The sequence below is a fragment of the Octodon degus genome, unplaced genomic scaffold (genome assembly GCF_000260255.1).
Source record: "Octodon degus isolate 3935 unplaced genomic scaffold, OctDeg1.0 scaffold00071, whole genome shotgun sequence".
Lineage (NCBI taxonomy): Eukaryota > Metazoa > Chordata > Mammalia > Rodentia > Octodontidae > Octodon > Octodon degus.
The window spans coordinates 7,169,715-7,186,655 of NW_004524647.1; the positions used below are offsets into that span (position 1 = coordinate 7,169,715).

The 16,941-nt window shown below is 34.0% G+C and overlaps 1 protein-coding gene across 2 annotated transcripts in view; it reads right to left on the reverse strand.

Annotated features, from left to right (window-relative positions):
- The window catches only part of Pdcd6ip (programmed cell death 6 interacting protein), a 76,019-nt gene that overhangs the window by 28,208 nt on the left and 30,870 nt on the right, over nucleotides 1–16,941 (reverse strand). Inside the window, exons 7-11 of one of the 2 annotated variants that reach the window (XM_004635260.3) lie at nucleotides 16,848–16,907; nucleotides 14,534–14,650; nucleotides 6,295–6,517; nucleotides 5,433–5,556; nucleotides 2,543–2,720 (exon numbers count right to left, since the gene is read on the reverse strand). In XM_004635260.3, the coding sequence (XP_004635317.1) occupies nucleotides 2,543–2,720; nucleotides 5,433–5,556; nucleotides 6,295–6,517; nucleotides 14,534–14,650; nucleotides 16,848–16,907 (702 nt within the window). Of the gene's footprint in view, nucleotides 1–2,542; nucleotides 2,721–5,432; nucleotides 5,557–6,294; nucleotides 6,518–14,533; nucleotides 14,666–16,847; nucleotides 16,908–16,941 lie in introns of both variants that reach the window. The other variant, XM_004635259.3, reaches the window with a different exon arrangement.

Below are 16,941 nucleotides of genomic sequence, written 5' to 3' on the forward strand. Positions count from 1 at the left end.
GAGGAGGAGGAGGAGGACACGATGACGATGAAGATGACAACAAATGGAGAGAGATGAACAATTCAAATTATCAGCTTTAAAATTTACTTCACAACTTCCAACTTAAAATGAGACTCTCCACATACGACTGATAGAATAATAATAACCCTAACTTACAAGGCTATTAGGAGCATCAAACAACACAAATAGAGGTATTTCATATTAAGATAGACAATAAGCACTCAGGAGACAGATACAGGAGGAAGAAGAGTTTAAGGCAAGGCTGGGCTGCATAAGGAGTTCAAGGTTAAATTGGACTATATAATAAGGCCCTGTCTCAGAAAACAAATTAACATACATATTAATGTCACTATAAAATGAGCTCTTTTTCACATTTACATTTCTAAAGATGTGCTTATACTTGATAGTATTTCATTAGGTAATGTTACTATCCAAAAAAGCAACTATGTATCTTCCATTCAGCATCTTATAAGACCAAGGAAATACAGTAATATTTAATATATGTAACTGTAAGTAGCAGGCACACATAGTATCCCACTTCACAACTGTCTTATAGACTAAACAATATTATCCCTCTTTTATGGATGAGTCTACTGAGTCATGAAGATGTTAAATACTTTGCCCAGGGTCACAGCTAGATGTAAGGGCTAGAAACAAAACCCAAATAGAACTACATTCAGAGACCTTGCTAGTAAACTATCTGTAAAGTATTAAATGAAGATTTTTGACAATTTCTGTTTACCAAATGCTCCCAGACTGCTTTTCATTTGATTTTATCTGCACTGCTCAATGTGTGTCTTCTCTAACAATATGAATTATCATTTGTGTCTATCATTCTGTGATTTTAAACCAAACTCTCTACTTCCTTCTTTTTAGGTCTTCCTACTATTTCTAAAGTCCTCCAATTCCCCCACCAGATAAAACTTCTTCGACCCACAAATCAACAGGTTTTTAAAAACTGTAAGGTATTCTTACAGTTTTGACCACAAGAGAAATATCTGTCAAATTTTGATGAGCATTTGTATATAGGTAAATTAGGTTTCACCTCAGATTCTAATCAAACTGTATATATTTTGATTCAGTAGGTCTGGGATAAGACCTGTGATTCTATAGTTCTAAGCCCAGCAAAGACAATACTAAATTATGTAGTATCAACTCCACTTGCTTTAGTTTTTGATTACTGATTACATCTATAAAGTTTACACATTGATGACTGCTGAGTGCATGATTAATGTAAAATACCTCATTAATAGTTTTCCAAGTAGTAACGCAATAATTTTCTACCCTAATCTTTAAAAGCTGACTTCCATTGAAAGATAACAACTATTACTATCATCAGCAGTTACAACTGCAACATTCATCATCATATTAGTAATATATAGCAATAATAGCCATAATTTATTGAGCAAATACTAAATGCTCAAATAATTAAGACATTTTACTTTATGTATGTTCATCTTTTAAATAATCCTCAAAGCTGAATATTCCCATTCATAAATTTCCCTGTCAAAAGTATTTAAGTATTCTGGCTGGGGAGATAGCTAAGTAGAATAAGCGCTTGCCTGGCAAGTGCAAGGTCCTCAGTTCAAGCCTCGGTACCCCCCCCCCAAAAAAGTATTTAAGTATTCTGCCTCCCTTTCAAGATATATGGAAATTATGTAAATAAAATATGCCTTAAAATTTAATTGAAATATCAAATCATATATTACTAAGTACTGATAAAAAGTTACCCAAAAGAAAATACTTGACTGGCAAGAGTCCATATAACCAATTATGTATCTATAGCTAAAAAACAAAATGTGTCAATTAGGGTAAAGCAATGAAGGTACCATAAAAACAATTACAGTGGTAAATAGTTGGCTTTAACCAAAGAAACTTTAAATCATGTTTCATTCCTACTAACAAAAGAGTATCTCTACTGGTAAATAAATGCAATAGCCTTGTAAAAATATTTCATGTCTGATTCCATGTTCACCAAAAAAACCTAATATACCTATGAACAAAATAATCATTAATTATGAAACCTTTCAACATTCTGCTTGACAGTAAATTCTCATACTATAATACAATAATCATGTGAATTTCATAAACATGCATTCATTTCCCTTAGAACTCACTCTCACTTAACAGAATTCCTCTCAAAACTGAGGATAGCCGGGCATGGTAGTGAACACCTATATCCCAACACTCAAGAGGCTGAGTTCAAGACCATCCTGGACTACACAGACTTTAGGGCAACCTGAACTACAAAGCAAAATTCTGCCCCCCCAAAAAAGACAAAAATAGAAAAAGAATGAAGATGGGCCGGGGAGATGGTTCAGTGGAGTAAGTGCTTCCCTGGCAAGTGCAAGGGCCTGAGTTTAATCCTCGGTTCTGCCAAAAAAAAAAGAAAAAAGAGAAGAAAAGAAAGAAAAAGACTTAAGAATAAGCTATAGTAATTTCACCAAGTGATAAATATTACCCTGTGACACCCTCTGGTCCTCATCCCTTCTGAATACCAAGGGATCAGATTTTACCTGAAACATAATCTTTTAAAGCATACCTCATCAAGAATTTCTCTATTTCTTTGTAGTAGTTCAGGTAGTTCTTTGATCAACTGATCAACAGTCTGGATACCTCCCTGTTCAATCACAGATGTGGACTTAGTCAATATAGACTGAGGTACAGTATCTCCAGACACATCTTCAATTGCTGCTGGAAGATTAAGGGAGGCTAATACCCTGGGGGGAATGAGATACTATGTCATGTAAAAGTCTAAAAAACCTTTAAAATATTAATCACTTACATCTGAGTGAATAGCAATGAAATTATTGAACACCTCAAAAAAGGAGATAAGCCAATTAATAAAAAAAGGAAAAGAGATCGATGATTGTTAAAATGAAATCATTAAAGAAGTTATTAAGTTTATACTTCAGAATTAAAACCCAGAGTAAGAAAAGCTATTACAGTATTAAAACGTATTAAAATAAGTTTAACTAATAGCTCAAACTAATTTCATTCTACGTAATTAAAAGTCAGAAATTCTATCTTAAAAAAGCAGTCTTTTATCATTTTATTGTAATAGTGTCACTAACAAATCAGAAATACACAACAAAAGTTACAATCTATGATCTAGGCAAATGCCAACAGAGCACAAGTGATGCAAGCATTAATTACGATGTTCATCTGTTCTCAGTTTTGTGATATGATAATGATTTCTTTCATCTACATGATGGGGGGTGGGATAACTTACCCCTACCTATTATTTATAAAGACAGAAAAGAAAAGAAGAGAGAAAAGAAGAAAAAAGAAAAGAATCTGACACAATAAATTCCATAGAAAATAAGTTTTGTACAAGCTCAAAACTCCCTCTTAAGCATGTGCACAATAAATTGCCTTCTTGCTAAAGAAAAATATCAAAAATCCACAGTCATAAAAATTAAAAACAGGCCAAGATAAGTTAGACTAGGAAAAAATATTCTCAATCACATATATCTGGTAAAGCATTTGCTTCAAAAGTAGGTAAATTTAAAGATAATTAAGAAGAAACAAATCAAATTTTAAAAAGGAACCAAGACAGGCACAGTGGTACATACCTGTATTTAGCACTTAGATCTAAGGCAGGAAGATCATAAGTTCAAGCTCTGCGTGGGCAACTTAATGAGACCATAACTCAAAATAAAAAATAAAGAATGTAGCTTGGTGGTAGAATACCTCTGGGCTCAATCCCGTTTTTTTTTTTTTTTTTTTAAAGTGCCTTTTTTAAGAAAAAAATTCTAAAAAGTGATTTACACTCAGGAGTCTGACACAGGAAGACCATATGGACCAGCTTGAACTACAGAGCAAGTTAAAGGACCATCTAAACTATAATAAATAAAAGGAGAGGCCAGGCATGGTGGCATACACCTGTAATCCCCGCACTCAGGAGTTAGAGGCAGGAGGACTGCTTCAAGTTCAAGGCCAGGCTGAGTTATAAAGTGAGTTCAAGGCCAGCCTGAACTGCACAGTGAAACCCTGTCTCAAAGAGGAAAAAGACAAAGAGACTGAGGGGAGGAAGGAGAGGGGGAGAGCTGGAAAGAGGGAAAATAATAAACAAGACAGGAGGGAAGAGAGAGGGAGAGGGAAAAAGATGGAGGGACTAGAAGACAGGCAGGTACACAGGTAGGGGAGAAAAATAGTAAAATGGCTGGGACTACAGCTCAGTGGAAGAGCCCTTCCCTAGCAGATGTAAAGTTGTTCTAGCAGGGATACACATACACACACGCACGCACGCACGCATGATTTCAACTGACACTTCACAAAAGATACATCAATGGCTAATATATGCAAATTTGATTAACATCATTGGTAATTATGGGAATGCAAAGTAAAATACAATGAATACTGCTCCATACACTAGAATGGCTAAAATTAGAGACAGCACTGATGAGAATGCAGAGCAACTACATTTCTCAAAACAGCACACCTGGGAATACAAAATGGAACACCTATTTTGGAAAGTAATATGCCAGTCTTGCATAAAGTTAAATATATACAACTCAAAAAAATTTCACTACTAGTCTTTATATCAGAAAACTAAACTACATCCACATAAAAATTTGCATATATATGTTCACAGTAAATGTATCAACACAAAAAAGAATTAACAAACTACTGTGTGACCATAACACAGAATACCAATCATCATAAAACTAATACACAAAAGGGAAATGAAACTTCAAATTATTATGCTAAGCAAAAGAAGACACTGAGTATATACTACTCATGTTCTACTGCATATACTACATACTGTAGCAATACTATTTGTACACACTACACATGCTATAATGACTACATTTGTATTAAAGTGTATAAAGAATAAAACTAACTTATAATGACAGGGAGTGGGGCCAGAGAAGAAATTCATGGGAAAAAGGCATGATTAAGGTAACAGAATATTCTCAATCTTATCTTGATAGTGATGGTGATAGTTATTTAAGCACACAAAATTATCAAAACTAGCTGAAATTATCAAAATTAATTTAAAATGGTATGTATTGCATACAACTTATACCTAAATTTTTTAAAAGTCAGTAAATTAATTATCAATCTGCAAACCACTAAAAACAAAACCTGTTTTAGAATACTTAATACATCATGTACTGCGTCTTACTTTAAAATGTTCATTTCTACTTCTCATTTCACTCAAATAAATCTCTCTTAAAATACAAACTAGTCATCAAAAATTCTCATCTCGTTTCTGTCAGTAAATTCATCCAACTATAACTTATTTGCTATGGCTTAATACAGGGTCCCTAGAAATACAAGACCATGTGTATCTATTTCTCTTATACTATATATTTCCTTGACATTTAACTTTAAGCTCAGGGAATTATAATGTTCATAAATTATTTAGTCAAAGAATAAACCAAACAGAAAACTTTACAAAGTTTTGAAAATTAAGTTTTACCTACCCATTTGCCAAAGTGGTAGCTTCTCTCATTTGAGCAATTGATCTGTTAACCAAATCAGCTTTTCTCTGATTAAATGCAGCCAAAGACTGCTGCACTGACACAGGAACCATCTTCTCAAACAGATCTAAATTTTGGAAATTTTTTTTAAATTTCAAGACAAAAAAAAAATTAGGCTGTAAAAATGACTTTATATTTTCTAATAGTCATATAGTTTACAAATACTTAAAGATCAAAACCAAATCACTACTAAAATTACAATGATAATGAACATTTTCAAATCATTATATTCATGGACACTGTAAATAACAAAAAGCTTTCTTTTTTGAATTTATTTTCTGTGACTTTTAAGATGTGTTTATTATTGAGAGTGAGCAATCTTTGGTTAACACTGCCCATTTTGATTAAACTGAGTGTGCCACATGTCAGAATTCCATTTCCAATTTGCTAGTTATGTAGCAAATACATAAAGTACAAATTATTTGCTAATGGGTCAAATAGCCACTCTATAAATAGTATCCTTATCAGTAAAATAGGGAAACTAATAAATAGTACCCTTATTATGGGGCATTTGTGAGCACTTTGGAAACTAATTATTTGCAAAAAGTGCTTAACAAAATAATAACTGTTTGTCTAAAGTTTCATTCAATACAATTTCAAGTTTTCTGACTTTATATATCATTTAATTTCCATTTTAAAATTTCACTGAAGATAATTTTTATTGTCACATTCACTTTAAACAATATGACTTCAAATTGTATCTAAAGCACACAAGAGCTACACGATTTTAGCTTAAAAACAGATTAAACTGGAAAAAAAAATGAGTAAGAATAACCAATAAAGTGCATCTGAAAAATAGGCATACCAGTGAACTTCTGGCTGATGGGTACATTGACTGGGGTAGACTTCACAAGTGTGGCTTTGCCAATAGAATCTAGATCTTTAAGGTCTGGAACTCGATCATGATAAATGAAGTCATTATCCTTCTTTGCTGCAGTAAGGGCACGGCTGATTTTGTCAGAAAAATCCTTCACATTGACATATTCATCATAGCGAGATGCCACTGTCTTAATCAATTCTGCTGCATGCTAAGAAGGAAAATGTTACAATTTTAAAAAGGAAAATTTTTTTCATTTTTCTCCACCAACCATTGGTTAAAATTAAGTTTTAAAAATTTGTTTAAAAATTTAATTTTGAGATTTGCATTTCCAGCAGTGTGCCTGATAGGGTTACCTGGAAATTCCTGCATCACAAAATAGTCTCAAAGTAAAGAACTATACATACTAGACATTCATTTCCACACATGGGTGAACTACCAAGGTAGTTAAAAAAAAAAAAAAATTCATGGATCAATCAGTATAAACCTGACAATGAGGAAAACTGGCTGTTAAATTATTTCTTTAAGCCAAAGAATTACTAATTAAAGTGTGTTATAAGTTGCCACAGAAACCTAAGGCAAGGGTCTGAAAACCACAGAACTGAAATGAACCCTTTTCATCCCTTTACATGAATGCAATAACCTCAAAGGGCTATATATTCAGTGAAAAAGTAGACCAGTAAAAATTACTCAAAAAGACTCTAAGATTATAGATTTGGGAAATGGAGATGTAGCTTAGTTGTAAAGCACTTGTCTACCACATATGAGGCCCTGTGTTTAACCCTCAACTCAAAAAATTAAAAATAAAAGTAGCCTATGTAAGATTTTAACTACACGAGTTTAATTTAGCAGACATAAAGAACCCTGGATTCACAATTTATACAATATACAACATCCTAATGCATATAAAGAACAGCTATATAAAATCACCAGATTAAGAAAGACAGCAACTGGGCACGGTGGCACATGCCTATAATCCCAGCACTTGGGAGGCTAAAGACAGGAGAATCATTACAACTTCAATCTATGTATTGAGACCCTGCAGACCCTGTAGACCCTGTCCTAAATAAAGGAAAAAAAAAAAAAAAAAGCCTAAATACCACTCAGAAGAAAACAAAAATGGCTTAATAGTAGAATATCTACTTATACATTTCTATAAAATAAAAAATTTGTTAAGATCAAGTATCTCCATAGGATGCTGAAAAGGCATTTAATAAAATCCTTTATTGGTATGGTTTGGGTAAGCACCTCCAAAGGGCCCATGTGTTAAAGGTGTGATTCCCAGTTAAGGTACATGAAAAGCTGGTGGAATTTTTTTTTAATATTTCTGAAGCATGTATTTTCATGCAAATCTCTTTTCAATGTAACATATCAGCTAAAATATTTTAGTAAATCAAACTCACTAACATTAAACCATGCATTTTCCTTAAGACTGGTAGAATTATTAAGAAGTCTGTCCTAATGTAAGGTCTTCTGGTTACTGGGGACCTGCACTTGAAGAGGATATCTGAGCCCCTACCCCTTCTATCCTCTTTTATATCTCAGCCATGAAATGAAAATTTTGCTACACAATGCTGTTGTGATATGCAGTCTTGCCACAGGCCCAAAAGCAGTGAGCCTGCTAATCACAGACTGACACCTACAAAACTGTGAATCAAACAAAACCACTTCTCCTTATAAAATGATTATCTAGGTATTTGTTACAGTAACACAATACTGACCAATATAACATCTTTTTTTAAATCTTAGTAAAATAAAAATGAGTCTAACATCATAAGAAAATCTTAACCTTGCCTCAAAAAAATCTTAAAAATCTTGATATACTTAATAAAAGCAAATAAATACAACATCCCTCAAGTAGCAATTGAAGATCACCAGCCATCACTATGACCACAGACATGCAAAACATGAGAAAAAAAAAATGTATTGTTTGCAAATAATACACCTATGTGTCAGGAAATCTAAGAGTTGCTGAACTATTCTAAATAATGAGAAAAGCACCTTAGATACAAAACCAAACTACTAAATACACATAATCATCAATTTGAAGAGTTAACAGAGGAAATAAATCCACTGCTAGTAGCAACATAAATATAAAATACCCAATATATTTAGAAAGACATGCCACATCAACAGCAATAAAGAAACAAGGATAACCAAAATAAAACAAAAGCTACATCTACAGTGTGAACCAAGAAATGGAAAAATGTAACTTGTTAAATCTGTTAATCAAATTTCATTTTTAAATTTGCCAAACACTTCCCCAAACAACAAAATTTGTACTACAATCTATGCTAAATATACAGTTTAAAGGAAAATGCTGAGGGTGCCAACCTAACTGGGAAATGTTGGAAGCAGATCAAAAAACCATGAAAAAGAAATAAAATACCTGCTATCCAATGAAAGAAGCAAAGCCAACTGGTAAAGCCACTAAGAGGTCATAGGAAATACTGAACACTGAGCAGCCTCATCCCAAAAATGAGCTGCTAAGAGCAGGAGGGAGATTAAATAAAAGAGCAGGGTTTCTAGGAGAAATACAGTAACTGGGGGGAGGGAGGAAACAGGCTAAAGGAGAAGAAAAAGATATGAGCCCATAGAAAATGCCAGCAAATAACAAACTCTAAAACTAGATGTAGCAACTTGAAAAGCAATGGGAAGCACAGAGAACTTCCTAAACCAACCAAGTTTTTTTGAAGACATGAGGAAGCCTTTATACAATGATGCCTGGAAAGCTACCCGGGCTCACTTCACAAGAGCATCCAAGAAAATCAATCTCATTCAAACACAAATAACTAAAAAGGTACCCCACTGGCCTCAACAAAAACTGTAAAAAAGATGATGAAAATGAACAGTACTGTGTAACGTATTAATAAATAATGAAAAATCAAGAAATATTGCCAGAATATAATTAAAATATGCTAGAAAACAAAAAATTAAAAATTTAAGAATGCAATCAATGCCAAAAACACAAAGTATGAACTAACTACTAGATGGCCCAGACTTCAGTGGGTGACAGCTAGATAGAAAGAGAACGGGAAATAGGAAATGACAACTCAGCAAAATGAAGAAAAATACAAATTCATTTAAGAAAGACCAAAACATTTTTAAAAGGAACAAAAAGACATCACAGAAATCACTAAAAAAAACATGAAAACTTGTCCCACATGCCACGTCAGCCCTGCTCCCAGGGTGCACTGAGCCAGGAGGAGGAATCTGGGCATGGTGGGAGATGCCTGTAATCCCAGCACTGGGGAAGCTAAAACAGGAGGATCACTCTGAGTCCAAACTGTGTAGTGAGACCCTGTACCAAACACACAAATTTAAAAACAACAATAACAACAACAACAAAAAAAAAAAAAACAAGAAAAATAAGAAATGTCAACACAGCAGTTGAGAAGATGCTGCTAAAAATTAGAAATTTCAGGAGGTCAGCCAAATAGCTCAGCAGATTATAGGGGTTTAATCCCCCAGGCCTGCTGTGCCAGCCCTGCCCCTGGGGCGTGCTGAGGAGGTGATTGAGACTGTGCATGGTGGTGCGCCTATAATCCCAGCTCTTGGGAGGCTGTAAATAGGTGGATCACTGCAAGTCTCTAAACACCCTGTAGACCCTTCCCTAAAAATACAAAAAAAAAAAAAAAAAAAAAAAAGATTTCAAAGGCATTAGCCAAGTGCAATGTGAAGACTGTATTACCCCAATTTCAACAAACCAAGACAAAGAAAAATGAGGAAAAACTAAGCTAGTTTTGTATAATACTGAGTTATGATTATTATTAATATTTGTAAGTTACTTTCTGTTATGGTTTGTATTTGTCCCTCTAAAGTTTCATGCAGTCATTGAGGAGCAGTTCTATGGTTTGTCATTCATTCATGATCCAAGGCTGCTAATATTGGGTCTGAGTACTGCTGGGATTATGGGTGTGAGTGCTACACCCAGCCTGGGGCTGACAGCCCCAATGTAACATAAAAGAAACAGAGACAGACTTGCTCTCTGTTGCCATTGTTGCTGTTCCTCCTCCCTTTTGCTCTCTGCTCTTTGCCACTGCCATGAACAGTTGCTCTCTGCCCTGTGCCACTCTGCCTTGGAGCCAGCTGAGTATGGACTGAAACCTCCAGTAACTGTGAGCTAAATAAACCTTTCTTTCCCAAATTTTGAGCATCAGGTATTTGCCCCAGCAACAAGAGTAACTAATACACTTTCCCATCACTAGGATAAAATACCCAACATCCATAATTTATAGAAGTTTTTTATGGCTCACAATTTTTTGAGGATTTAACCCAAGGTTGGCAGGGTCCAAAGGCAGAACAGCATGGTGGAAGGGAAAGGCAGAGAAACACTTCTCATGGGTGGCAGCCAAAAGCAAAAATCAAAAAGAGGAGCTAAGGACCAGAATACAACTTCACAGGTCACGCTCCCAGAGGACCCACATCTAACCAGGCTCTATATCTTAATAGCAGTTAGGTACTAAATTCATCAATAGATCAATCTACTGATGAGTATAGCAGTCCAACATATGAGACTCTGGACAGACAGTTTAGATGTAAACCACAATAATATAAAGTTAGCTAGTGCCAGGGATATAGTTCAGCAGGACAGTACCTGCCTGGCAAGCACAAGGTTGTGAGTTTGATTCTCAGTACCAAAAAAAAAAAAAAAAGAAGCTAGCTGGATACAGTAATGATACTATAACATGGGTTTGTTAATATTTATCTACTAAAGATTATTACATGTGAGACAAACTACAGAATATACCCAAAAATGATAAGTCAATGAAACAAAGCAGCAAACACTGACTGTCAGTGAAGCTAGGTAATGGACATTTATGATTCATATTTAATATGTCCGAAATTTCCCAAAATAAATACAATAAAATTCATAGGAATAGAAATCTGCAAGAATAAGAAAATCCTAAATGTGAGAAAGCAGGAACAGTCAAGAAAATTCAGAAAATGAGAAATAAAAATACCAAGCATTAAAACAAGTCTAAAGCATAAACAACGTTTAATATAATCCTAACATGATAAAAATCTCACATCTATGGGGAGTGGTAGTGAACATCTAGAATCCCAGCACTCAGAAGCCCAAGGCAAGAGGATCACTGCAAATTCAAGGCCAGCCAGGGCTACAAAGTGAATTTAAGGCTAGCCCGCACTGCATAATGAAATCTGTCTTTGAAAAGACTAAATTTAAAAGAACTTCATTATCTGTAAACAAAAGCAACTCATCATAAATGACTTAGGGAAAAATAGGAAGCCATTTGGAAAAATATAAAAATTGAATCCATACCTCACATCACCCATCAAGATAAAGCCCAAGTGGATGAACAATTCAAATTCAATGTAAAACAAATCATAGATTTATAGTTTAATATCAGAAATCCCAATTCTAGAGACCTATTTTATGATACATTTGTTGTTACAGACTTAATTGTTTTCCCCAAAATCTATACACTGAAGTTTCAACCTTGAATGTGATGGTATTTGGAGATGAAGCTTTTGAGATAATTAAACGAGGTCCTCAGAAAGGGGCACTTGCATATGTCTAAGGCCCATACAGAAAGAGATCAGAGATCTTGCTCTTTCTTTATCATGTAGGGGGAAAAAAAGACATCTGTAAACCTCACCAAAACTAGACTATGTGGCACCCTAACCTCAGATTTTCAGTCTCCCAAACTGGGGAAATAAATTTCTATCGTTTACATTGCACTATGAATAGTATGTTACTATGGAAGCCAAAACTAAAATATCACACAACTATCTAGAGCAGAAGATGCAATAAACTTCAAGTTCTACAGTAAAGTCCAACATAGCTCCAAGGAAAGAGACATCTTTGTACTGCTATAGTACAACAGAGATATCATTAAGATACATTGTTACATGAGAAAAGCAAGATATTTTTCAAATGAGGAAGAATCTACCTTACGTTTATGTATAGATATGCATTTGCTTCTATTTTAAAAGGAAAAAATGCTGCAAAGATTAAACAAGAAACTAAAGGAAATTACCCATGGGACAACAGGGGGAAAGAACAGAGGGAACGAGACAGAACAGGTAGAGGGAGGGGTTAAAATATATACATACATATTTTTTACAATTTTTATTTTGAAAAATGTGAAGCTCATAAAAACACTGGAAGACTAGAACAATGAGTAACAATATGCCCTCTACTTAGTTTTAATAACTGTTATCATCCTGCTATATTTGTCTTATCTCTCATTTCCCCATATATACACATGGGCACATGCCCTTTTCTTTGCAGAACCATTAAAAACTACAGTTCAGATGTTAAGACCCAACATCCCTAAATACCTCAGCATATACCACTTAATAAAGTCAATTTCCTTAATATTTTCAACACAGTATCTTAACTAAAAAGATAATTCATGAAATCAAATTTAACATCTTCCAAGGTCCTTTAATAATGAGTTAAACAAACATGACATATTATTTGTATCTTCTTTTTATATCTTATCTATGTTTTGAGGGAGGTTTGTGGTGTGGTATGGTGTGGTGTGGTGTGTGGTTTGGTGTGGTTTGGTTTGGTTTGGTTTGGTTTGGTTTGGTTTTTTCACACAGAATCTTATTATATAGTTCAGGCTGGCCTTAAATTCACTATATAGCCCAGGCCATGCTCAAACTCACAGAGATCCTCCCACCTCAGCTTCCGAATGCTGGGACTACAGGCATGTGTCACCCTGCCCAGCCTTATCTATATGTCTATATGTTTTTGTTTTGAAAACTACTTTGGCAGCTTTCAAAATTTCACCAAGATGAGCAAGAGGACCTCTCTTCTACAGCCAAATAAATTAAATTCGTAGGTTTTATTAAGCATAGATAGAATTGTTCTTGGCTCCAGGAATGACTTAGGCAGCAATTTTATCTTTGCTGCCATTTTACCTACTGTTGCTTTCATTACCCAGAGTACAGTTTTCTTTCTGTTTCTGGTTTGTATGCAACCAAAAAGTCTGCTTTTTTGGTAGCACAGACTAGAAACTTGGCTTGACGGAGAAATTATCTAATTGACTCGGTCAGGAATGTGGGATACTATATTAAAAGCTACAGAGAATAAGGTTTGTTCGTAATTGTGTGTGTGTTGTCTATGTAATCTGTGACCTCAAATCAGTATTTAGAAGTATTTTATGCCTACTGGAAAGAGGAACTGCCTTTTGAAAATATGGATCAGTTAGTATTTTCTATGTTAATTTTTGACCTATGACTGAAGTTATAAAACTAGTGCTACAAACTCTATGTGTCTATAACAGACTGTATCTCTCACTATGTGAATTTGATATAGTTTTTTTAATAATATATTCAAAAATTTGATTAACATTAAAGGAGTTATTTTCTGACTATTTTGCAGATATCAAAAAATTCCCTTAAATCTAACTCCCAAAATTTCCAGAAAATAAAAAAGTAAATTTCTAACAATTTAAATATGTAGGCCTTACAAAACAATTCTCTACCACAGAAATTCCTGGCTCAGAGGCCTTTTTATATACAAATTAACTCACAATAATCACACTGAATTCCTAACAAAATCAGACACATTTGAAATTATCCTCTAGTTTTGTCAATATGTTTTTTTTCTGTTAAAAGACTGAACTCTGAAAAATAATTTTATACCTTCTAATATCCAATCCATATTTGAATTTCCCTAATAATCCTCTTCCTATCCTTTGACATATACTCAAACATAATTCATATAAACACTCTTATCCCTATTTCAAAGTTGACCCAGATATCATAGCAAGCTTCTGCCTACCCCAATGCCAACACTGGATATAACTACACAGAAGATACTCTGCCGCGGGGTTGGGGGATAAATCACTATCCTCAGGTTGCAGTTATATGCTCAACAAATGACAAGCCAAAAGTTAAGCACTATACATCCTCATGGAGCATGGTAATTAACACCACTTTCACATTAAAATGAACATAGATAAGAGAATGAAAGACAAAAGTTTGCCTCAATTTTTAGATAAAACAAATATTTGATTTAGATAAAACAAATTTGTTGTTGTTTTTGCCGGAACCAGGGATTAAACTCAGACCTTTGCACTTGCCAGGGAAGCACTTATTCTACTAAGCTATCTCCCTGGCCCAGAAAGACTTTTTTAAAAAAAAGCAAAGCTGAAAAGTGAAAATAATCACTCATCTCTGTTAACAGAAGCATTAAATGGGAAAGGATTTATAAGTAAATCTAGGAATCCAACTAAGAAAAGAAACTCACCTGTAACCTTGCAATCTCCTCCCCAAATTTCTTCTGCTGCTTTGCCAAGACAGACTGGTGATACTCAGCGTTGGCCTGCATGATACAGTGCTTTGCAGCCAAGACGGGGAACACCTCCTGGAAATAAAAATACTGACCAGGGGATAGTCCAAGCAAACAAACCATCACAGACAACACGGGACGCAGGAAGAAAAAGGAAAAGAAGACAGAAATTAGAATCACCCCATTAATGGTTTAGAGATAGGTTAGTCATTAGGTGTAAACAGAGAAGACCACATGATTTTGCAAGAATTGAATTCGATGAATTCAATTTTTTCATTTCAATTAAAATTAAGGCTTTTTTGTTTAACTGTTAACTAAAGCCAACTTAGATTTTTCAAATTCACTTCAATTAAGCCATGAAGTCAGTGATTTGTTTACAAAGAAAAAAGGAAAGCATGCATTAGAAGGAGAAGTAGACTGGACATTCAGAGGAAAAGCACAGGGCTTCAGAAGCTTCCTTATGAGTCCTTACCCAGCCCTCAGAGTTAACTAAGCCACCATTACTCACATATACTAATGAAATTGCTCTATAGCTGTTTCATCATGTTTAAAAGACAAAAGACAGCAAAGTAAGTTCTCACTTAAATTCACGTCCTAAGAGTTCTTAATAAAGATTTTTAGCCATATAAAAATGACTCATCAAATAAACACTAACATTTTAGTTACATGTACTCAAAGACATAACACAGACATATAAATGCACTACATTAACAACTAACAATAAAATAATACTTAGCCCTAATTTCAAAACAATTCCACTTGGAATTTTTAAAAATCCAAACACATGAACCAAAAAAAAACCCAAACACATGAACCAGAACAGCCATTATACTGATAGAACTTCTTCCAAAATGTCAAATCCTAGCCTGTAACTTGTTTATGAGATATATTATTTTTTAAAAATTTAAGAAATATACTAGACAATCACTGTCTAGACAAAAATATAAAAGAATCAAAAACTGATTTACTACCTTGAGTGATTTCCTGTCTCCCAGTGAATAATTTCCTAGCTTCCTGGATCACTACTTGCAGATATTCCAGTTTTATAACTAGAATATGAAAATATCTTATGAGCTTTATTAGTAAAAAGGATGGAATAAACGACATCTAAATCTTAAACTTCATTCATGCCAGTACTCAAGGTAAAACTGGAGTAACTTGGTACTTAAAACAGAAGATTTTCAAGGAATACCAGAATGATGCAGAGGTAGTTTCCAAGTCTTTGTAGGAGACATTCTTCTTCCCGTAACAGGACTGAACTAATGGCCCAACAGGTGAACATGAGGTCTTTCAGACAAAAAAATGGTGAGAAGAGATCCCAAGTCTCTTTTTAATAGTAATGCAACTAAGACGTAAGAGTCCTGGGCAAATTTCTATTAGGCTCTTGGTGTACTTTAAATTCCCAGGAATCTTAACATAATTCTTTATTGTTCATTTTCCCACTAAAGTATAATTTTGACATAATTATGTACATCTTTACCCCTAAAGCTCCCAGCAATTTCATTATCTACAAATATTTCTGAATATTTATAAATTAAAGTTACATAACAAATACCATCTGCTAGCATAGAGATGAAACTAAGTCCCTGAACATTTCTGAAAGAAAATAACCAAAACATGTATTTCACCCAATTTTTTTCTTTTTTAACCATTCCAATGTAACTTGTTAGTCTATCATCTGTTCTATCATCTTTAACTGGTCCTTCTAAATGACACCTGAGAAAAGTTTGCATGTAAGCATGATACTTCCTGTGATATAGGGTTTAAGATGGTTGCTATTCCTTAGCTGTCCTTTAGCAGCTCAATTTTCTACCTGTTAGCAAAATTTAATTCTAACCAAAATATCAGGTGAACTTAAGTTTTCTTTTCCTTTTTTTCTTTATGTCTGTTTTTGCGCTTTAAGACTCATCTTTAAGAAAACAGGATAGTAATTAAAAATATGAATAATCAACATGCTCAAGTTCTCATGCTTGTACCAAATCAACAATGATTCAGAATGACATAATGCCTTGATTGGATTAAATTACTAAAAACAAATAATCAGAATTTTCCAGAAAGTTTTAGCTTAGAAAAACTAGTAAAAAGTAAAGGCAAAGGCATCCCCTAAAAAAAGAATCGTTCATGCATATTAAATCTGAAAACTATTTCCACCAATACATTCTTCAAATGTTTCTATAAAATTTTAAGTATCCTTAAGATACATAGTTTTCAACTTGCTTCTTGTTCATATTTCCACATGCAACATAAAAATGTTTATAAAATAATAACTGACCTTGGGGAGAGTGTCTTTGTACTGACACTGTTTAAAAGCATCACCAAAGTAGTCTGCAGCCTGATTAGCCAATTTAGCTATGATTGCATCTTTC